The sequence below is a fragment of the Pantherophis guttatus genome, chromosome 2 (assembly GCF_059756535.1).
Source record: "Pantherophis guttatus breed Tessera chromosome 2, ASM5975653v1, whole genome shotgun sequence".
NCBI classification, from domain to species: Eukaryota; Metazoa; Chordata; class Lepidosauria; order Squamata; family Colubridae; genus Pantherophis; species Pantherophis guttatus.
In genome coordinates this window covers 28,684,534-28,702,743 of record NC_142064.1, presented here as the reverse complement: position 1 = coordinate 28,702,743, position 18,210 = coordinate 28,684,534, and the positions used below count along the sequence as shown (strand labels likewise).

Below are 18,210 nucleotides of genomic sequence, written 5' to 3'. Positions count from 1 at the left end.
ACTCATCCTAATTTGCAGTTTGGCACTACATAAAGCTACATTGGAGAAGGCTGCATTCAAGACACATTGCCAATGCCATTTAAAACTTACATAGGTAGCTATCAATTTTCATGAGAAACAAGACTATAAAGAGTGCTCTCCAATTTAATGCAATGATCATTTGGAGGGATTTTTTTTCTTACTGAATTTTTACAAGCTAGAAAATTAAAAGAGAAAAACAATCCAAGAAATTTATACGCTTAATATTCCTCATTAAGAACACATAAACAAGGATCCAACATAGCCCATTTTTTATGTAGAAGCACAACTAAATCAGTGTGCTTCACAAAGTTAACAGCTCAAACATCCAAAAGTTATTCATTTCCTGCTTTAAGATTTTCAAATTATAATCAGCTCTTTGAATAACTGCAATGGATAACATAATGGCTTTGAATAAGGGTAGAACTACGATGCCAGACTGATTCATTTATTATAGGCTAATATATGCTTTAACAATGTCTTTATTGTAATCGCTAAAGATGCATAACCTTCCTTCTAATTCAGGTTAGACGAAAAAAATCTCCTTATTATATGGGATTATACTAGCTTTACGTACAATAGATTTTTCCTAGCTTTTCTTACTGAATATGTTGTGTTTTTAAATAAATGAAATCCAATCAAACAAAATGGCCACTGATGCTTGAATAATATACTTTCAGGTTTGTCTTGCAACTGGCAGAGGAGAAGCACAATAGTAGTTCAGAAATAGGCACAATATATTATTTATTTGTATTCCATCTTCATTATTTTTATAAATAACTCAAGGCGCAAACATACCCAATATGCATTCTTCCTATTTTGTCCAGAATAACAACCCTGTGAGGTGAGTTGGGCTGAGAGAGAATGACTGGCCCAAAATGAAGCAGTTTTTTTTTTTTTTTGGATGCCTAAGGAGGGACTAGAACTCATAATTTCCTGGTTTCTAGCCTGATGATTTAATCACTAGACCAAACTGGCTCTAAGACTAAGCACATGCAAAATTTCACTGAGCTGGGAGAAAAAATCTGTGTTAAGATTTTGGGGCATGCTGAAACTCCTCCTGTCAATAAAGGTAGTTTTCAATCTATGGCCACTTGTTTAGTGTGACAGTGCTGGAAAAAGTAACTTACAACTGTACAATTATTTATTTATTTATTTATTTATTTATTTATTTATTTATTTTTATTTATTTTATTATATTTCTATACCGCCCTTCTCCTGTGGGACTCAGGGCGGTGTACAGCCAGGATAAAACATATAAAAAAATTATGAACATCGCAACATTCTCATGATCACGTGAACATGATTCGGGGGCTTGTAAACACACATAATGGGTTTATAATGGTTGCCATGTCCCAGGATCGTGTGATCAACATTTGCAACCAATCCAGCCAGTTTCTATCACGCAAAATCAGTGGGGGAAGCCAAATTCACTTAATGACCATGGCCCCCCAAAAAAAACGGTTATAAAAGCAGGTGCAATTTACTTAATGACTGCATTGCTTAGTGATGGAAGTTCTGCAGTATAAATCAAGGACTAGCTGTACCATTAGAAATAATTTAAGGTGCTTTGTCTAGAACAGCATGTCTGAAAATGAGTTTTGACATGGTATGGAGAAGGCACTGAGCATTCCAGAATTTTGCAGACCATTTTATCATGGAACTTGAAGCTTTTCACAGTCTTACCCACTTAATCTTAATTACCAACTGTTCTGATGACACAGTAGCTACATACTGAATGCAACAGTATGGGGAGCAACAGGGAAGCAATAGTTGCCAGCATTCCTTAAACTACACGTGCTCCCTGGGCGGTGCTAAATGGATGAAATGACCAGATGCAGCGTTACTACCTTCTTGGGCCTCATAGGCATGACAAATGGAAGTGCATAAAACCAAATACAGGTAGTTCTCGAGTTACAACCACAATTGAGCCCAAATTTTATGTTGCCAAGTGAGAAATTTATTAATGTTGGTGAGTTTTGCCCCATTTTACGACTTTCTTGCCACAGTTGTTAAGTGAATCATTGTTAGGTTAATAACATGGCTGTTAAGTGAATGTAGCTTCCTCATTGACTTTGCTTGTCAGAAGTCAGAAAAGCTGTTCCCTGGGACACTGCAACCGTCATAAATACGAACCAATTGCCAAGCATCTGAAATTTGATCACTTGATCATGGGGATGCTGTAATGGTCGTAAGTGTGAAAAACAGTCATAAGGCACTTTTTGTAACAAAGTTATAACTTTGAACAGTCACTAAATGAACTGTTGTAAGTCGAGGACCACCTATACCCCTTTTGGGGTCTTAGCATTACACACACAGGCTTCTGCTAGCTTAACATTGTAGGCATCAGTAGAGCCAAAAGTGAATACTTGGCTAAGATCCTAATAATAATAATAATAATAATAATAATAATAATAATAATAATAATAATAATAATAATAATAATAATAATAATAATAATAATAATAATAATAATAATAATTTTATTTCTATACCGCCCTTCTCCCGAAGGACTCAGGGTGGTGTACAGCCTATTTAAAAACACAGAAACAAAACAAGAGTTAAAATTTAAAATCATTAAATAATTAGGCTCCAATTAAAATCCCAGAAATTTAAAATACCCCAATTTAAAACGTTATGTTAATAGCCCGGCCTGGCGGAACAACAGGGTCTTCAGAGCGCAGCAAAACACTCGGAGGTCGGAGATCTTACGTATTTCCGGGGGCAGTTCATTCCACAGGGCTGGGGAATGGATTTTACCATTGATATTCTGGTACTTCAGGAAAAAACACATGGAGGACAATCTCCAACTGACAATTAGGGCTAAAATCTTTGGACATAAAATAATAACAGCATTGCACCACCCTAAACAGAGAATTGCAATTTACGTCAAGGATGATATTGACAGTTATAATGCCCTTCCTCCAAATAATAATTCAACTACCAATCAGAATATCTTCTCTATGTCCATAGAATTATAGAATATTACCATCATGAATGTTTACAAGCCTCCAATGGACAGTTGACCAGATTCTGTCTTATCAACACCTGTGTGAGATAGTATAATCCCTGGTGATTCCAATAGCCACTAACCACACATCTTGGGGCTATAGCCAGTGTGATGAGAATGGGAGTAATTATTCAGTTGGATAGAAGTAAACAAAATTTATTCTTATTTATGATGCTAAAGATAGCGGCACATTCATTCTGCTCATTGGCAACAGGATTATAGTCCAGTCCTTTGTTTTGTTTTCTCTGGAGTAGTAAAATCATCATCTCAAATCCAGAGACAGGTTTTGAACAATGTTCCATTCAGTCAACGCAGGCCTATAACCTAAAGAATACCAGATCCCAGTAATTACGTCGACTCTTAAATCTCATTGGAACTTCCAGAAAGCAGAATGGAATACTTATACCAAACACACTGATGCTAATATCAGATGGATCAAAGCAGTCCCTAAGAACTACTACAGGTTTGTTGACTTAATTAAATCTGTAGCTAAAAGAAACATTCTCATCCGTACCATCAAGAAAACATTCTACCATCAGTGTGGAATCCATAGCTAACCATCTCATCTCTATTTTAAGGACTGCAAGATATAAGAAATTCACCAGACAAATCTGAACTTAGACGGTTGAAGCATGATCTTCCACCACATGCTTTATATTCATGCTCATTTACACCAGAGGTTTAATCCAGAGGGTGCTGGATTCTTTGCAAAATGGCAACGCTGCAGGATTTGATGGCATGTACCTAGAACTACTAAAGAGCTATGATCCAGCAACTAAATGTTGGCTTGCCTCCTTTTTTAGTTCCATACTATGCTAAGGATGGCTGCCTTCTATATTTAAAAAGACCAAAATTATTGCAGTTTTGAAACCAGGAAAGTATCCAAACCTTCCCCAAACGTACAGGCCAATGGCTCTTCTCTGTTTCACCTACAAACTTTTAGAAATATTTGTGCTATTCTAAGCCTTATCAGTAGAATCTGTAATCCAAATAGAACAAGCTGGATTTCGCCCCAAATGTGATTGTAGTGACCAAGTCCTTGCACTAACTTCCTACCTGGAGAACAAATTCCAAAGGAAAATAAAAAATGTTTCAGCAGCCTACAATACTATCTGTAGGGAAGGACTTCTCCTCAAACTAATCAAGGTTATACCTTGTCATAATACCATTGCCTTGATTGATAACATGTTGAGTAACACGTTATTTTAAGTTTTCACAGAATTTAATACAAGTACGTATAAGTTGAATAATGGACTACCCCAAGGATCAGTGCTATTTTAAACTTGTACAGCTATGAAGTGCCTGAAAACATTTCTTGGAAATTTATTTTTGCCAATGTATCAATCTCCCACAAAGGAGATTGAAGAAGAAGCTTCTTGGATGAGTAGTGAATGTCTTCAAGTAAAAACAAAGTTCAGTTGCCTTTTGAAAAAGCACCTTTGGGACAACCATAACGAGGATGATCGAGAATCTCCACAAACATATCAATCTCAACAATTCTAAGAATCAACTTCAGTGACAAAGAGGAAATCCTTTCTCAAGATCTCCAGAAGCAGAATGACTACTTCAAAAAATGGTGACTCCCACTTCGTGGACCATGAGGAACTTGCAATTTCCTCGTTAGGTCCGAAGCAAGCTCTCCCGAACAGCAGCAGGGACGATGGCTATTTTTGGCAGTCACAAGCTGGGACAACTGGGACCATAAGATGAGAAAATAGAAGAAGCAGCGGAAGGAAAAAATCAAAATGAGATGCAAGAAGATAAAAGATAATGAAGAGAAAGGATTAATAAGTAGGAATCAATCAGGTAATTCCTTAAAAGCTTATAATAGAACAGAGAAAAAAAATTGATTAAATTTTGTTAATATTTGGCCTTATTAGTAGTCCTAGACATTTGGGATATTGAAATCATGTCTCTCCTGGATTCAAGACTGAATCAAACTGGGAAGCAGCCAGGAGGGGCATGGCAGAAAGCTCAACAGATTCAGTCTCCAAAGGAAGAAGGCGGAGCAATACCCACTCTCTGGATTCTCAAGGCAGTACATCGGAGAATGGTACTGTTGAAGTACAGAATTATGCATACTTATTTGTATTATTACTGTTAGCATTGTTTAAAAAAGATTTGACCCAGTCAATACACTGTCCATAAAATATGTACGGTGTGTATTATATTAAAAAAAAATATTTTAAAAATGGTGCCTTCGAACAAGCATAACAAAAAGATATAGCCACATTTCACCTCAGCAACAGGTACACAAATTACCAGTCTTCACTGAAGGTATTATGTTTTACAATGTAACAACTCTCTGAAATACCAACCAATACTATCACTGAAATTTGAATTTTTTTTTTGAAGAATTGGTATTTTAGAAACCGATATACCTCCTTCTATTATTGTTCAGCTTTAGGTTGAGTCCATTATATTTGCTAATGCTGTACCAAAAATCTTCCTAATATGTGCAGATACTGTAGTCACGAAGATACCGTGTTTCCCCCCAAATAAGCCCTCCCCGAAAATATTTAACCGCATGCATAGCCGGTCCCTGCCATTTCCTCTGGTTAGGGTTAGGGAGACATAGCTGGAAATCAGGTAAGACGCAAGAGGATTCCTGTCTTGCTCCACGCACCCTAAAATAATAAGACCTCCCCGAAAATAAGGCCAAGCACTTATTTCGGGGTTCAAAAAATAATATAAGACAGGGTCTTATTTCCGGGTAACACGATAGTTCACACATAAATATATGACATCTAGTTCTTATTTAATCCAGGACTCAGTACTGCAAAACACATTGGTGTGCTGAACAAAAATGTTAAACCAAAATTAGTGTAGCTATTTCTTAAAAAAATTAAAATCCTTATGTGCATTCATTTCCTCCTTGCAATCTTGTTAATCTTGTTTACTGAACAAGTGAGTAAGGAGGAGAAACATTTTATAAAATTAGCCCTTCTTCCAAGAACATACTCTACCTATCTGTACCCATTAAAGAGAACAAACAGCAGAGGCAACAAGAGTCTGAATGGAAGTAGCTTCTGGCAAAAAATTCCACTAATCTCTAAAATATGATTTATGGCAAGTACCAACTGTTTCTAGAAGACAAGTTCTTACAGCTAGAGAGTTATATTGTGCAATGACTACCACTCGTGACTACTTTTCTTCTTGCTATTAGGAGTTGTGCTGGCATGAAGTGTCACTTGCATGCCCTCTTACAGGATTAGATACAGAAGCGTTAGAGAGAGTTGCACATTTAACCTCTACTATCCTCTATCAAAATTGAATAGCCTGCCCATTTTTAGTGAGTCCCAACATGTCTTAGCATCCATGTTCTTAAGCACAACAGGGATTTGTGAGGTAATGTTATAACAATCAACAGAGAACATGGGGCTTATTTGGTCACAAATTTTAGCCTCCTCTTATATTATTGGCAGCTTCAAACAATGATAAAAATACTTTTTAAAAATTGAGTGAAAGATTCAACACCATTTGTGAAGTGATAATCCTTCAAGCCATGAAAGCCACCTAGGTGACTTTGGGCCAGTCACAAAGTCTCAGCCCGACCTACCTCAGAGGGTTGTTGTGGGAAAAATAGGAGGAGGAAGATAATAAAGGTGGGGTACAAACAAACAAATTGTCAGGAAGGGTTGTCGGCAAAAGTGTGCAGCAACGGAATGGCAATCCCCACATGAATAGCAGCCCCAAGTACCGTCACAGGACTGGGGCTGACACAAATAACTTCTCTTATTGTGAGAAGTATTCAGAAATTTAATCTCACATTTTCTATGTCAACGGATCACTGTATTCACAAGCATCTAAAGGAAATCTTGCCAAACTGGTCTCCTTGTACCTATTCAAAGTATCTGTAACACTGCAAGGCTTCTGGGCTCAACACAGAAGGTATATCAAATAGCCTGATGTTGATCTTTTTAACATTTGGAATTAATAGAATTATCAAGTGATCAATTAAATTTTAAATGAATGGAAATGACTTGTAAATTCAACTCAGCCAGAAAAATGAGCAAAGCCAAAGGCTTATTTATAACATGGTCATTTACATCACTGAGCCTTCTGCAAATGATTATTTTCAGATATGTACAGACCCATGATTGCTTGGGAAACTACTGTATGAACCTATACAGCAGGGGTGTCAAACTGGCAGTCCATGGGCTGGCTGCCTCACACACAGGTCACGCCCACCTCAGCTCTGCAAAGGGGAAAATGTCACAATATGTCATGTGACAGCAATGTGAGACGGCGAGTTTGACACCCATGCTATACAGTAACTGTCAACTACAATTGTTGAAACCACCAAGATCCCAAAAATAATTATAGACATCTTATTAATATGATAAGCTTTTTAAGGAATGTAATAGTGTGAAAAATAAGTCTTCTTACAACAGATCACAGCAGAAGAGAGGAACTCCATTTTTTAAAAAATATTTTTTAGACTTCTAAAGGCTTCAGTAAGTATGTTAGTAACTCATTATTGTCAATGGAGAGAGGGACAGATATGATATTGGGTTTTCTTTTGTTTGGAGGCTGCTTAAAGTCAAGCTAGAAAGTACTGCCAAGCAACTGGGCAGGCTTGTTTCTTTGTGGAATGTGTGATCCTTATTATAGTAACTACCAAAACTGACATTTCAATTAGCCAAGTTGTTTACGGATACACACTTCCAGCTTGTTTCTCCCCATCCACAATCTTACACTCAAGACTTCCACAGTATCTTTAGCCCAGCCTCCAGTGGCAATGTGTAACTGCATATCATTGGTGGATGATCTGTGTTAGTTAAATGACAGAGGGAAAAGGACTGATTCGCTGTGGCCCTCCACATGCCCAGAGCCGCTTGAATAGACAGCATGCTGCAGAAAAATAAACTATAAAGATTTGGTTGCTCTTATCCCATAACTACTGACTGGAATCACCTGCTCAGGTAGCAACAGAACCAACCAGGACAGTATTTCCAAATCCCAACCCATCCAGGCAGTCCAGATAGATACTATAGTCCATGGAAATGAAGCCTGCCATGATGTGCATATTCTTTCCATCCAGGTACCAACAAAGATCATCCACCAGAGGAACAAATGCATTCATGTTTCTATCTGTGACAAGATGTCAAGCTAACACCCAATAGCAAAATTCTCACAAATGCTTCTTTAATAAGATTTGTTGAAAAGGAAAGAGATCATAGAAATTTCAAGAACTAAATTGTTTTCACTTTCAAAAGCCATTTTATGTCCCAGCCTGTTAAAATGAGAACTTAGCCTCTTGACCACAGCCTCTGCATGAACTGGTAAAAAGGTTGTTCATTTGACTGGTAAAAGGGGAATGTCCAGATGTCCAAAGTGAAATCTCTCTCAGGCTCTGAACATACCATTACAACTATCCTGATCTATGCCAGTAATAAAGATTTGATTTGATTACCACTGTGCTATGTTTGAACTCTGACTAGGAATTGATTTCCCACTATCTTCCAAGTGCCCTTCTGCCAAAAGGAAGGCTTAATATAAACGGAAGGTCTTCAGATCACACTAAACAGAGCTATTACCTGTAGATTCAGTAGAACAAAAAAGGACATTTGCTTCACTGCTTTCATCACCACCAGGTACATACCAGTGCTCGATCAGATCTATAATGGATCTGAGTATAGGAATTTGTAAATTTGTAAAATGTGTACGTTCCTTATCAATAAAACAAATGACAACCTCTCCTCTTTGTCAAGAGGCAGGAAGGAGGATCAGAGCAACCAAATGTCCAGTTTCCAAGATTCTGGAATCTAATCCCCTTTCCTTCAATAAGTCTGACTAATGAGATTATGTAAGAATATAGCTTTCTTGTTTGTGATCATGAGAGATTCACTTTTGGTCTTGCATTATTATTGCTCTTGGCATCTTTTTGCTTGTTTCAACTTTTATAACCTTCCTGAAAAACAAACTCAGGAAAATTCAGGATTGCCACTTGGAAACATCTTCACAAAAGCAACTTTGATCATTGTAATGGATCTTTTATCTTGTATAATAATCTACAGTACGACCATAAAGTGATCTGATCATAGCAAAGAATAGGTGTGAATTTCTTCCATATTCAGATCATATTTTATCATCTCCAATTAAATATTTTGGTTTAGGGAATACCCATCTTTGTGAATCTAAATTGAGATTACCTGAGACAAGCTCATTGACCAACATAGAAGTCAGGAAATCCCAAGTCTACTCAGATTCCTCTCCCAGAATATGGAGACTCATGGTCTTCTGAACCAAAGCTTCAAGAATTTGAGTATCAGTCCCAAAATAATGACCAGGAACACCTTGAAGGCTGATATTAGTCAGCAGGGTGGCATTTACCGCTCACTTTTACACACAAGATTCATATCCAATTACTTTCAGGTAAATATTACTGATCATCGCCAAGGTCTCATGAATGAATGCAGCAATTACTTCTCCCTGACCTCAGAATTACAGCAGGACTGGGGGAAAATGATCTCCAATAAGATCACAATTGTTGTCCAACTAAAGTCTCAATTATGCACACCACAGTTGTGCATTTGTCTATCACCAAATTATGCATGAATGAACATGGTTTTATTCCACATAGATCTTGTGAGGGCCAATACATACATTCTTATTACTCAGGAAAAGCTAACATATATAGTATACTGTTCTGAGCTTTTATGGCTAACGTCAATCAAGCAGGTACAAATACAAAAGTTCAGTCACTCCATCTTCAGTTGTTATCCAATGCCAAAAGTATACAAAACAGCTGACCATGTCTCTAAAGATGGCAGCCACAGCTGCCGACAAAATGTCAGGACACCAGAAAACCAAACAACGATGACTCAATCTAAAAGCTCATACTGCTTAAGACATGAAGAAAGAATATGCCTACTTCTCTTCATTGTTAACTATATGGGGAGAGTTTTGTTATGGGGAAAAGAAGTAATACAAAAGTAACTAATTCTTTTTAAAGCAATAAACTGTCAGAGATTCCCTTAATGCATTCATCCCAAATATATCTCCAGTGTTGTGATTTGAAACAAAACTGTACATACTGATAGCAAAAGCTGTTAGTATCCAATTTACCACTCTCTCATAGTGCCTCCTACACAGAATAGACACTCCCTAATCAGTAATATCTCTTTTAAATGTATTTCTTTAACTCCTAAGGTGACAGAAAGTTACCTTGAACAGCTCATGTTTTTAAATGTTGAAGCACATAAAGCAAGACCAACTTTAAAACTATGTCTGATTCAGTGATATATACATTAGTCATTCCTGATGAACAGCTTAGAGTCTTAGAACGGACTGATAATAAAATCACTGTATTCTTAAGAGTTAGTCTATGTGAGAAATCTACCATAAGAGATACAAATACAAACATCATTTAATTTTTTTAAAATGAACAAAGGAGAATCTTGGAATTTATTTTGATTTTTAAATTGATTTTGATATTACAATTTAGAAACTTATAAAGGACTCTATCTGCTGATAACAAAACATTGTTTTAAAGAAGGCAACATGAGGCATCAGGAATAAATACAGCCAAAATAATATTTCTTTATTCAATGGATTAAGTCTTAACAGATTGTGGTAATACAATGAATGTAAAGTATCTTAATATTAACAGAACATTAGGCAAGAATACATGACATTTCATTAATACTGGAAACCTAATGCTACAAACCTACAGGCGTGCCCCTTGGCACAAACTGGATTTCTAATTAAATATGCAGGGACTGGTGTGTAGAAAATGCTCAAAACTGTAATTACTGGATTAAATCATATTTCTTTATGATAAATATTGTTTACATGTGAACAGAGTTATCAACATTAATACACAGGCAGAAGACCTGATGAAGCTATACAATTCAGATATACAAGATGGCATTTGGCATTTCTTGGATCTTTATGTTTCTAATAATATGCTAGCTTTTGGGGCCCAATAAAATGTACACATTCATAGAGTGTCTCTCTCTCACACACACACCCCTTTTCTCAAACATTAGGAAAAGAGATACCTAATTAACACAGTTTTGGATTCACACATTACCCTAATCTAAAATCAAGCTATCAGATGTGGTATGTGCCACTAATATAGACCATATTAAATGAGAATGTATACATTAGCAGAAGACTAAATAATCAACATTGTTAATTTTTGATGACTGCTTAATACCTCTTGAACCACAAGAAGCATTACCTATAACAACAGATACTAGAAAACAACAATAAAGGAGAAATATTGCCCTTCTGAGCTTCCTGAATGCACCTAGCTGCCTGTTATGCAATACCAAAGATGCCATATATAGATTGTTGGCCTGAACCAATAGAATTCATTTAATGTTCTTACTTGAAACCCCATTACACCTTATATTTTTCTGTATAAAATTACTTCATTCACATTACGGCAGGCTTAATGGGATGGGTAGATATGAATGAGGAGAGGTGGTCCCTCAAATATCTCGCTCATGCCATGATGGGCTTTAAAGGTTATAACACCTTCTTTTCACAAATCAAATATATAACTAATGCTTTCATTGCCTTTTAATGCCTTTTAAAATAGAATTGTGGGTTTCTGTCCAAGTGCAGAATTTCTTACAGAAGCTAACTTTGCAGATATGCTAAAGCATCCTGCCATGTTGTTGGTACATATTTCAGGGAGGTCCAGTTTGGTCAATGCTTAAGGCATTAGGCTAGAAACTAGGAGACATAAGTTCTAGTCCTACTTTAGGCAAAAAAGTTGGCTGGGTGACTTTAGGCCAATCACTCTCAGACTCACCCAGCTCAAAGGATTGTTGTTGTAGGGAAAATAGAAGAAGGAAAGTGTATTAGGTATGTTCACCACTTGAGTTATTTATAAAAAATAATAAAGGTAGGATTTTAAAGAAAATAAAAGAAGCTAAAAAAATAAAATATAGTGCAAGTATATACTGGAAGGAAGTGAAACCCAAAGAATATAAACATGTCTGTCTGTCTATCAAGAAACCATACCTTCTTAAAATGCATTTTAATGTTCAGTCTGCACCCTATCAAAGGCCTTTTCAGTATCTAACAAATTAGAAGAGTTGATTTCAGTGTATCTACAGCTATACACATAATATCAATCACGAGGCAAATATTGATCAAATACTTATCTAACCCAGCCATCTTTGATGCCTAAGGTTATTGAAATGAAGAACTCATTCCATAAGCCTGGATAATCAACCTCTCCCTCTGTCACATTGGGAATAGTGCAGTACAAAGGTACTAGGTTTCTAAACAAACCTAGACCCCAATCAACCAGGATCTGTCTAGGTTCACATAGCAGGTTTTCCATCTATAGTTTATTAGATGCCAAGGTTGGTGTCCGTCCGTCCCCCCCCCCAAGACACCTGCACTTATCTCAGGGATGACTGCCTCTTCATGGATGTCACTACGTGACTTACAGAGCAGAGGGGGCGGGGATTGGCTGCTGTTTTCATGGTAAGTGCTGTCAGTTTTGTACTGTTCAGCCTCTCTGCCCTTACCAGAAATAAGATATAAAATGACACTGGGGTGGCTGAGGTGCACACTGCTAACTTTTTCATTCACACTGGCATTTGAAAAATCCATGTTTGTTGTTTAAATATATGGACCCTGACCATTTGATTTGTTATTTATAATGCAATTTTTATATTCCAATTTAAAAGTTTCATGCTTTGATGTTATAAAGTCAGGAAGCATAAAGTTATTTAAAATAAATATCAGATTTTTTAAAAAACATGTTCTTAAAATCAATCCTGAAATGTCTGAGACCTAACAGATCACAGAGTACAATCCTTTCCTATTTGCCTTTTATTCTATGTTCTTCAACCTCCACTGATGCTTCAAAGTTTAATTAGTGTGGCTTTTGCTATTCAGTTGGGACTGAGTCCAGTAGTCTGTAAGTTAAACTATAATAATGATTGTACTAATGAGATTCCCACCCCCTCCCCCACACATACATATACGCATGCACCAACACAGTATATACAGCGTACTACTATATTGGAATGAAGTCCTTTACTCCATTATATTTTTCTCAAACCCTCTCTACATATACAAAATCTAAATTTTAGTTAGGTCCAATAACACAAGATTGTCTAACTATGTATTTTCAATTATCATTCTGGCACAATTTCTATTTGTATTCTTCCTTCACCACTCCAATGTAAACAAATACATTCTTATATAGGAACAACAGAAATCTTTGGTAATGAAAATATAAAGTTTACTTTTTGAAAGACAAATTGCATAAGGGCTTAGCAGGAATTCAAGTTATAATCTTCACCTATAAAAAGCTTATTATAGTAGAATTAAGACTGTTTCCTCATAGATAGATAGGAAAAATCAGTTACACCAAAAAGGCTCCTTAATTATATAAATGTAGCTTTATCCTTATACTCAGGCTAAGCTTCACTGATCTTAATGCAGCTTGGTCCCAGTGTTTGGATTGCAGCCTACATTTCAGAAAATTATTTTATCATTAAAACTCCATTTTTTTAGATTCCATTACCACCACTGGACATAATGAGTATTTTGAAACACTCAAGACCACAGCTTTACTTTTACAAAAGCTGCTTTTCCATACTCTTGAAGAACAATGAATTAATACTATGTAATTCTATCAGCATTTACTGAAGGAAAGTATACATTAATAAGTAACATTAAAGTACACAAAAAAACTAATCTGGATCTCCTATTTTGCTAGTCAAAATAAATGGAGGGCTACAATAACATGGTAAAATTAAGACATTGTCAAGAAAGCTATCTTACTTTTTTATTTCATGGAAGCCAGGGTATTATCATAGTTAAATATTTGGGGAACTGAATAATTTAAGACTACTTAACTTTGGATTAACTGTCATGACTAACATAATGCTCATATTCAGCAAGGAAAGTCATTCTATACAGCTGCAACCTTCTTCAAATGGAGATGTTACACTTCATTAGTAATCATCCAATCCCTGAATAGATGGATGAATATTTTTATCCCTATTCTAATCTACAACAGATTATTATATATAGCTAATTGCTTAGACCAGAATTAGAGATTTTTATTTTATTTCATAAAATCATTAGAATGATGGGACATACTGCAAATAGTATTCATAATTCAGAAATGTGATGAAGTAGGAAATATTTAAACCCTGGGGTGAAGGATCATAGATAAGAGAGAAATATGTGAGGGCCTTAAAGCAGCTGTACTATCTACTTATTTCAAGAAGACCATATGAAAGGAATTAATATTAGTTACTGCACTCACTGTATTAAATGTAATAATGTGATTTAGATTTTAAGAATTTAGTTGAAGCATTTACCATTTAGTGCCAGTTTGGTGTAGCAATTTAAGGCACCATGCTAGTTACCAGGTGACTGAATTCTAGTTCAGTGGTGACTTTGGGCCACTGTTCCTCAGCTCTAGAAAAAAGTAATGGCAAATAACTTCCAAAAATCTCAGCAAGAAAACCGCATGGGCTTATCCATGCAATCACCAGGAGTCAAGAATGGCTTGAATGTATACACACATGCACACACACACACAATTTAGCTGAAATATTAACAAGGGTAATAATGGCTATTCAATGTTTAAACATATTGAAATTACAAGTTGCACTAGCTTTATTTTTGTTGGATTTATTTCAATTAAATCTGTAATGTCCATGCAGAGGTAAACTATTTAACTAAAATGATTTCTCCAGTATGTATAAATGTTTCCTCAGCAATTAATTTTAATTTATTTCAGTGATTGCCCCAACTCCCAAATGTTCAAAATTTCTGTAATATGTTTGTAGCAAAGAAATTTGTCGTGTACAAGCAACAGATATTCTAACAAATACAATATTCATGAAATGTTGATCTTTCTGCGATCAACACATTACAATAAATCTTTCAAATGAGATTTACAGGTGCATTTTCTGCCTTATTCTTCTTTGGTCACAACAAAGGTTTACTGAGATAAAATAGCCAACGTTACTAAGGCATATAATGAGCACACACTGAACAGAAACACATTACAGTGATACACTATTAATCTACTTCAATGCTAGTTCTTCTAAAAATGCATTTCCATAATCAGAGTACACAGTTAATGTGCCCACTTGGAATTCGGTTTCAGTTAGCAGCTTATCTGTTACGTTTTAATATGTTACCATAACTGCTTAAAAAGTAGCAAATTCACAAGTTACAAGTATACACAGAACCACTGATTATTGGCTGCCCAAGACTAGAACTGATTGTACAAATAGTTTAAAAATTAATTGCATATTAAGACTGTAAAACTAAACATGCTTATTAAAAGTGAGTCATACGGAGGTCAAGGTGATCTGTTTCTGAGAGATCCCTGTTTAGGATCAGGCTTCCTTCATGAGCCATGCAGAATGTAGGTCTCAGAGCACCCCCTTAGTGACTATAAGGGCATTTCTCCATCAACCCTTAGTAAAATGCTTTGAGATGGGGAAAAAATGCGTTTATCTGAACAGAAGGTTATTAAAACAGACACCGGAGCACTTTAACATATGTATATAAAAAAAAACTCCACAGCTCTTGTCAAATTTAAACCAGCCCGTTTTAATTTAATATTCCCAACTGGAACCTGTGTTTCCTGTCCGGAAAACAGGGCAAATTCTGCATGTCAGTTAACTTTAAAAGAAAGGAAGACAAGCCCATACGCACTGTTTTCAAGACTTGTCACCTGAAATCTCAATTTATATCTGTTTCAACGGCAGCCGGGTAGAGAGGCATATGGATTTTTTTTTTTTTTTAAACTGCTTTCTCCCACTCCGTAAACAGATTTCCCTATTTTCAAACAGCGTGGGGGGAAACAAGCTACAGACGCGCTCTCGGTTCCTGAACTGTGGAGAACACCAATTAAACGGCAAGCCAATCTAAAATACTCCACTTCGCCGCATTTTACAGCGATGTTTACCCGCATCCCCATTCCCCCCCCCTTCCTCTTCCCAAAACTCTGGATCCTCCTACTAGTACAGAGAAAAGAATCGCCTGAAGAATTAGCGGGTTGATCCGCACACAAACTGAAAAGGCTGGGACATCCGGTCCTTTTTTTTTTTTTTTTCCACCACTCCGGCCAATTCAAACTTCAAAGCCTCTCAAGCAACCGCCGCTGGGCAGGTATTGAAATGGCTTTTTTTTTCGGCCCCCGGGCGCCCTTTGAAACGCGCCCCATTCCTTCTGCAACCCATAAGCCAGAGGCAAAAATCAAAATGGGGCTGCGAGCGCCAGAAAGAAACCCCTTTCTAAGGGTGGTCAAATAGCCAAGGAGATGCGTGCGCTGGGCAGGGGAGTTTGCTGCCAAAACAATGCTTTGGGAAGCAGCGCCGCACGTTGACCTGCCCCCGAAAGCGACCCCTGGCCGGCTTCCCTTGACAAACCCGAGCTCCCAGGCAGGCAGGCAGGCAACTCTCGAGGCTCGCCCGAGTGTTTGCAAACACGCGCCCTCTCTCTGCACGGCGCCCCAAGTGCCGCGTTACCTGCCCGCGCAGGGGAAGGGAAGACGGCGGCCTCAAAAAGAGCCCCGACCCCCCCCCCCGCGTCCCGGCCACCCCTTCCCTTCGGCCAGGCCGAGAGGACCCCGCCGCTCTCAAGTGTCACCCGCAGCCCCGCAAGCTCACGCCCGCAGCCCCACTCACCCAGCTCCGGCTGAAGTGGGGGGTGGCGGCGGCAGGAACTCCGGGATCCTCTGGGCGACGCCAGCTCCCGCCGCTTGGCTGCCGACGTCCGGCTGCGGCGGGTCGTGGGAGCCGGCGATGAGGAAGCCTCCGCGGCTGGGGGAGGACGCGGGGCTGCCGGGGGTGGAGCGCGGCGCCGGGGCCACGGGCTGGGGGGCGGAGGAGGACGTGGCGCCCCCGGCGGTCCTGGTAAGGCGAAGGGGCAGCTCCGGGCACTCGGCGGGCTCCGGCAGCCGGTCCAGCTCCACGCTCCGCACTTTGCGCAGCTGCTTCCGCTTCCAGTCTGAGCGCGACTCCCTCTGGCCGCCGCCGCCGCCGCCGCCGCCGCTGTCTCCGGTGGGGAGCCCCGCGACGAGCACCGGTACAGCGCCGCTGCTGTACCGCAAAGGCTTCGGGCTCGGAGCGCCTGCGGCGGGCGCTGCTACGGAGGCGGCAACTGCGGCGGCGGCGGCTTCGTTCCCCGAAGATAATCCTACCGAGGAGGCGATGTGATCCCCAGCCGCCGCCGCCGCCGCTGGTCCTCCTGCCGCCGCCATTTTCTCTGGCGGGTTACATCCCAGCCCACACTCGCCCTCCGTCAAGCGCACCGGCTCTGAGCGGGCAAGGGAGCGAATTCCCCGGACGGCCACTACGCCTGCGGCGTGGCTTGCGCCGATTGCGTAGCCGGAGGGGAACTGGGCCGATGGGCGGGCCCAGGTTGCGGGAGGGAAGGAGAAAGAAAGGAAGAGGGCGGAGGCGATAGGTAACCTGAGGGGCGCCGTGGCTGGTTTTGCGCAGCCGGGCTCTCTCAGCGCCTCCTCTGGCCGGCCAGGTGCATTTGGCTTTTGGCTCTGCGCTCGCCTTGGCCGCTCCTCCTCGCCTCCTTCCCCCACCCCAGCCAAGTTTCTCCTCTCGGCTTCCCTGCTTCCCACCAGAGAAACTGTATCTTGGGGAAAGTGCCTGCGCCTCACTAGGGATTCTTCCGTTTGCCTGCGCTTCTTCGGGAGGATTGCACACCGATCTGCTTTGTGAAAAAGCCGTTGTATCTGTCCGGTCAGCAGAAATAAGGCAATTAGTGGACCTCTGAGGCATTTAGCAAGGATGGAAGCACCCTGAACGGCAACGGGGAGAGATATTTTTCAGGACTCCCCCCCCCCCTAATAACTCTGGCATTTCCTGTAAGTCGGAAACTAGAAGTGAAGATCTTCAGGCAAAGCCTTTAAGACAGATTTGTTTCTTGGGAATGGAAAATTCAAACCCAAGAAATTTGAAATGGGGGAATCAGTTCTGTCACTCCGCTGGGGAAATTAAACAAGAGTAGCTAATAAATCCCTCTATGGCATGCCTCCCTTATTCTACAGTTAACAATGTTTTACCTATTGTCCTTTTCTAATTTTACATAACACACAGAAACACAAATTAACTTGCATAATGGTGGGTTCAAATGCTTCCAGCTCCCTGTGCAAATCCAAGTTATAAATAAGGGGGGGAAGGTTTAGTTTTTTTGCACAGTTGTTTTACTATGACAAA

At 39.2% G+C, this 18,210-nt stretch overlaps 1 protein-coding gene across 1 annotated transcript in view; it reads right to left on the bottom strand.

The window, feature by feature from the left end:
- The window catches only part of MAP3K1 (mitogen-activated protein kinase kinase kinase 1), a 60,224-nt gene extending 42,225 nt beyond the window's left edge, over nt 1-17,999 (bottom strand). Inside the window, exon 1 of the mRNA XM_034440903.3 lies at nt 16,663-17,999. Within this exon, the coding sequence (XP_034296794.2) occupies nt 16,663-17,237 (575 nt within the window). The 5' untranslated portion in view covers nt 17,238-17,999. The remainder of the gene's footprint in view (nt 1-16,662) is intronic.
- Between the last annotated feature and the right edge of the window lie 211 nt (nt 18,000-18,210).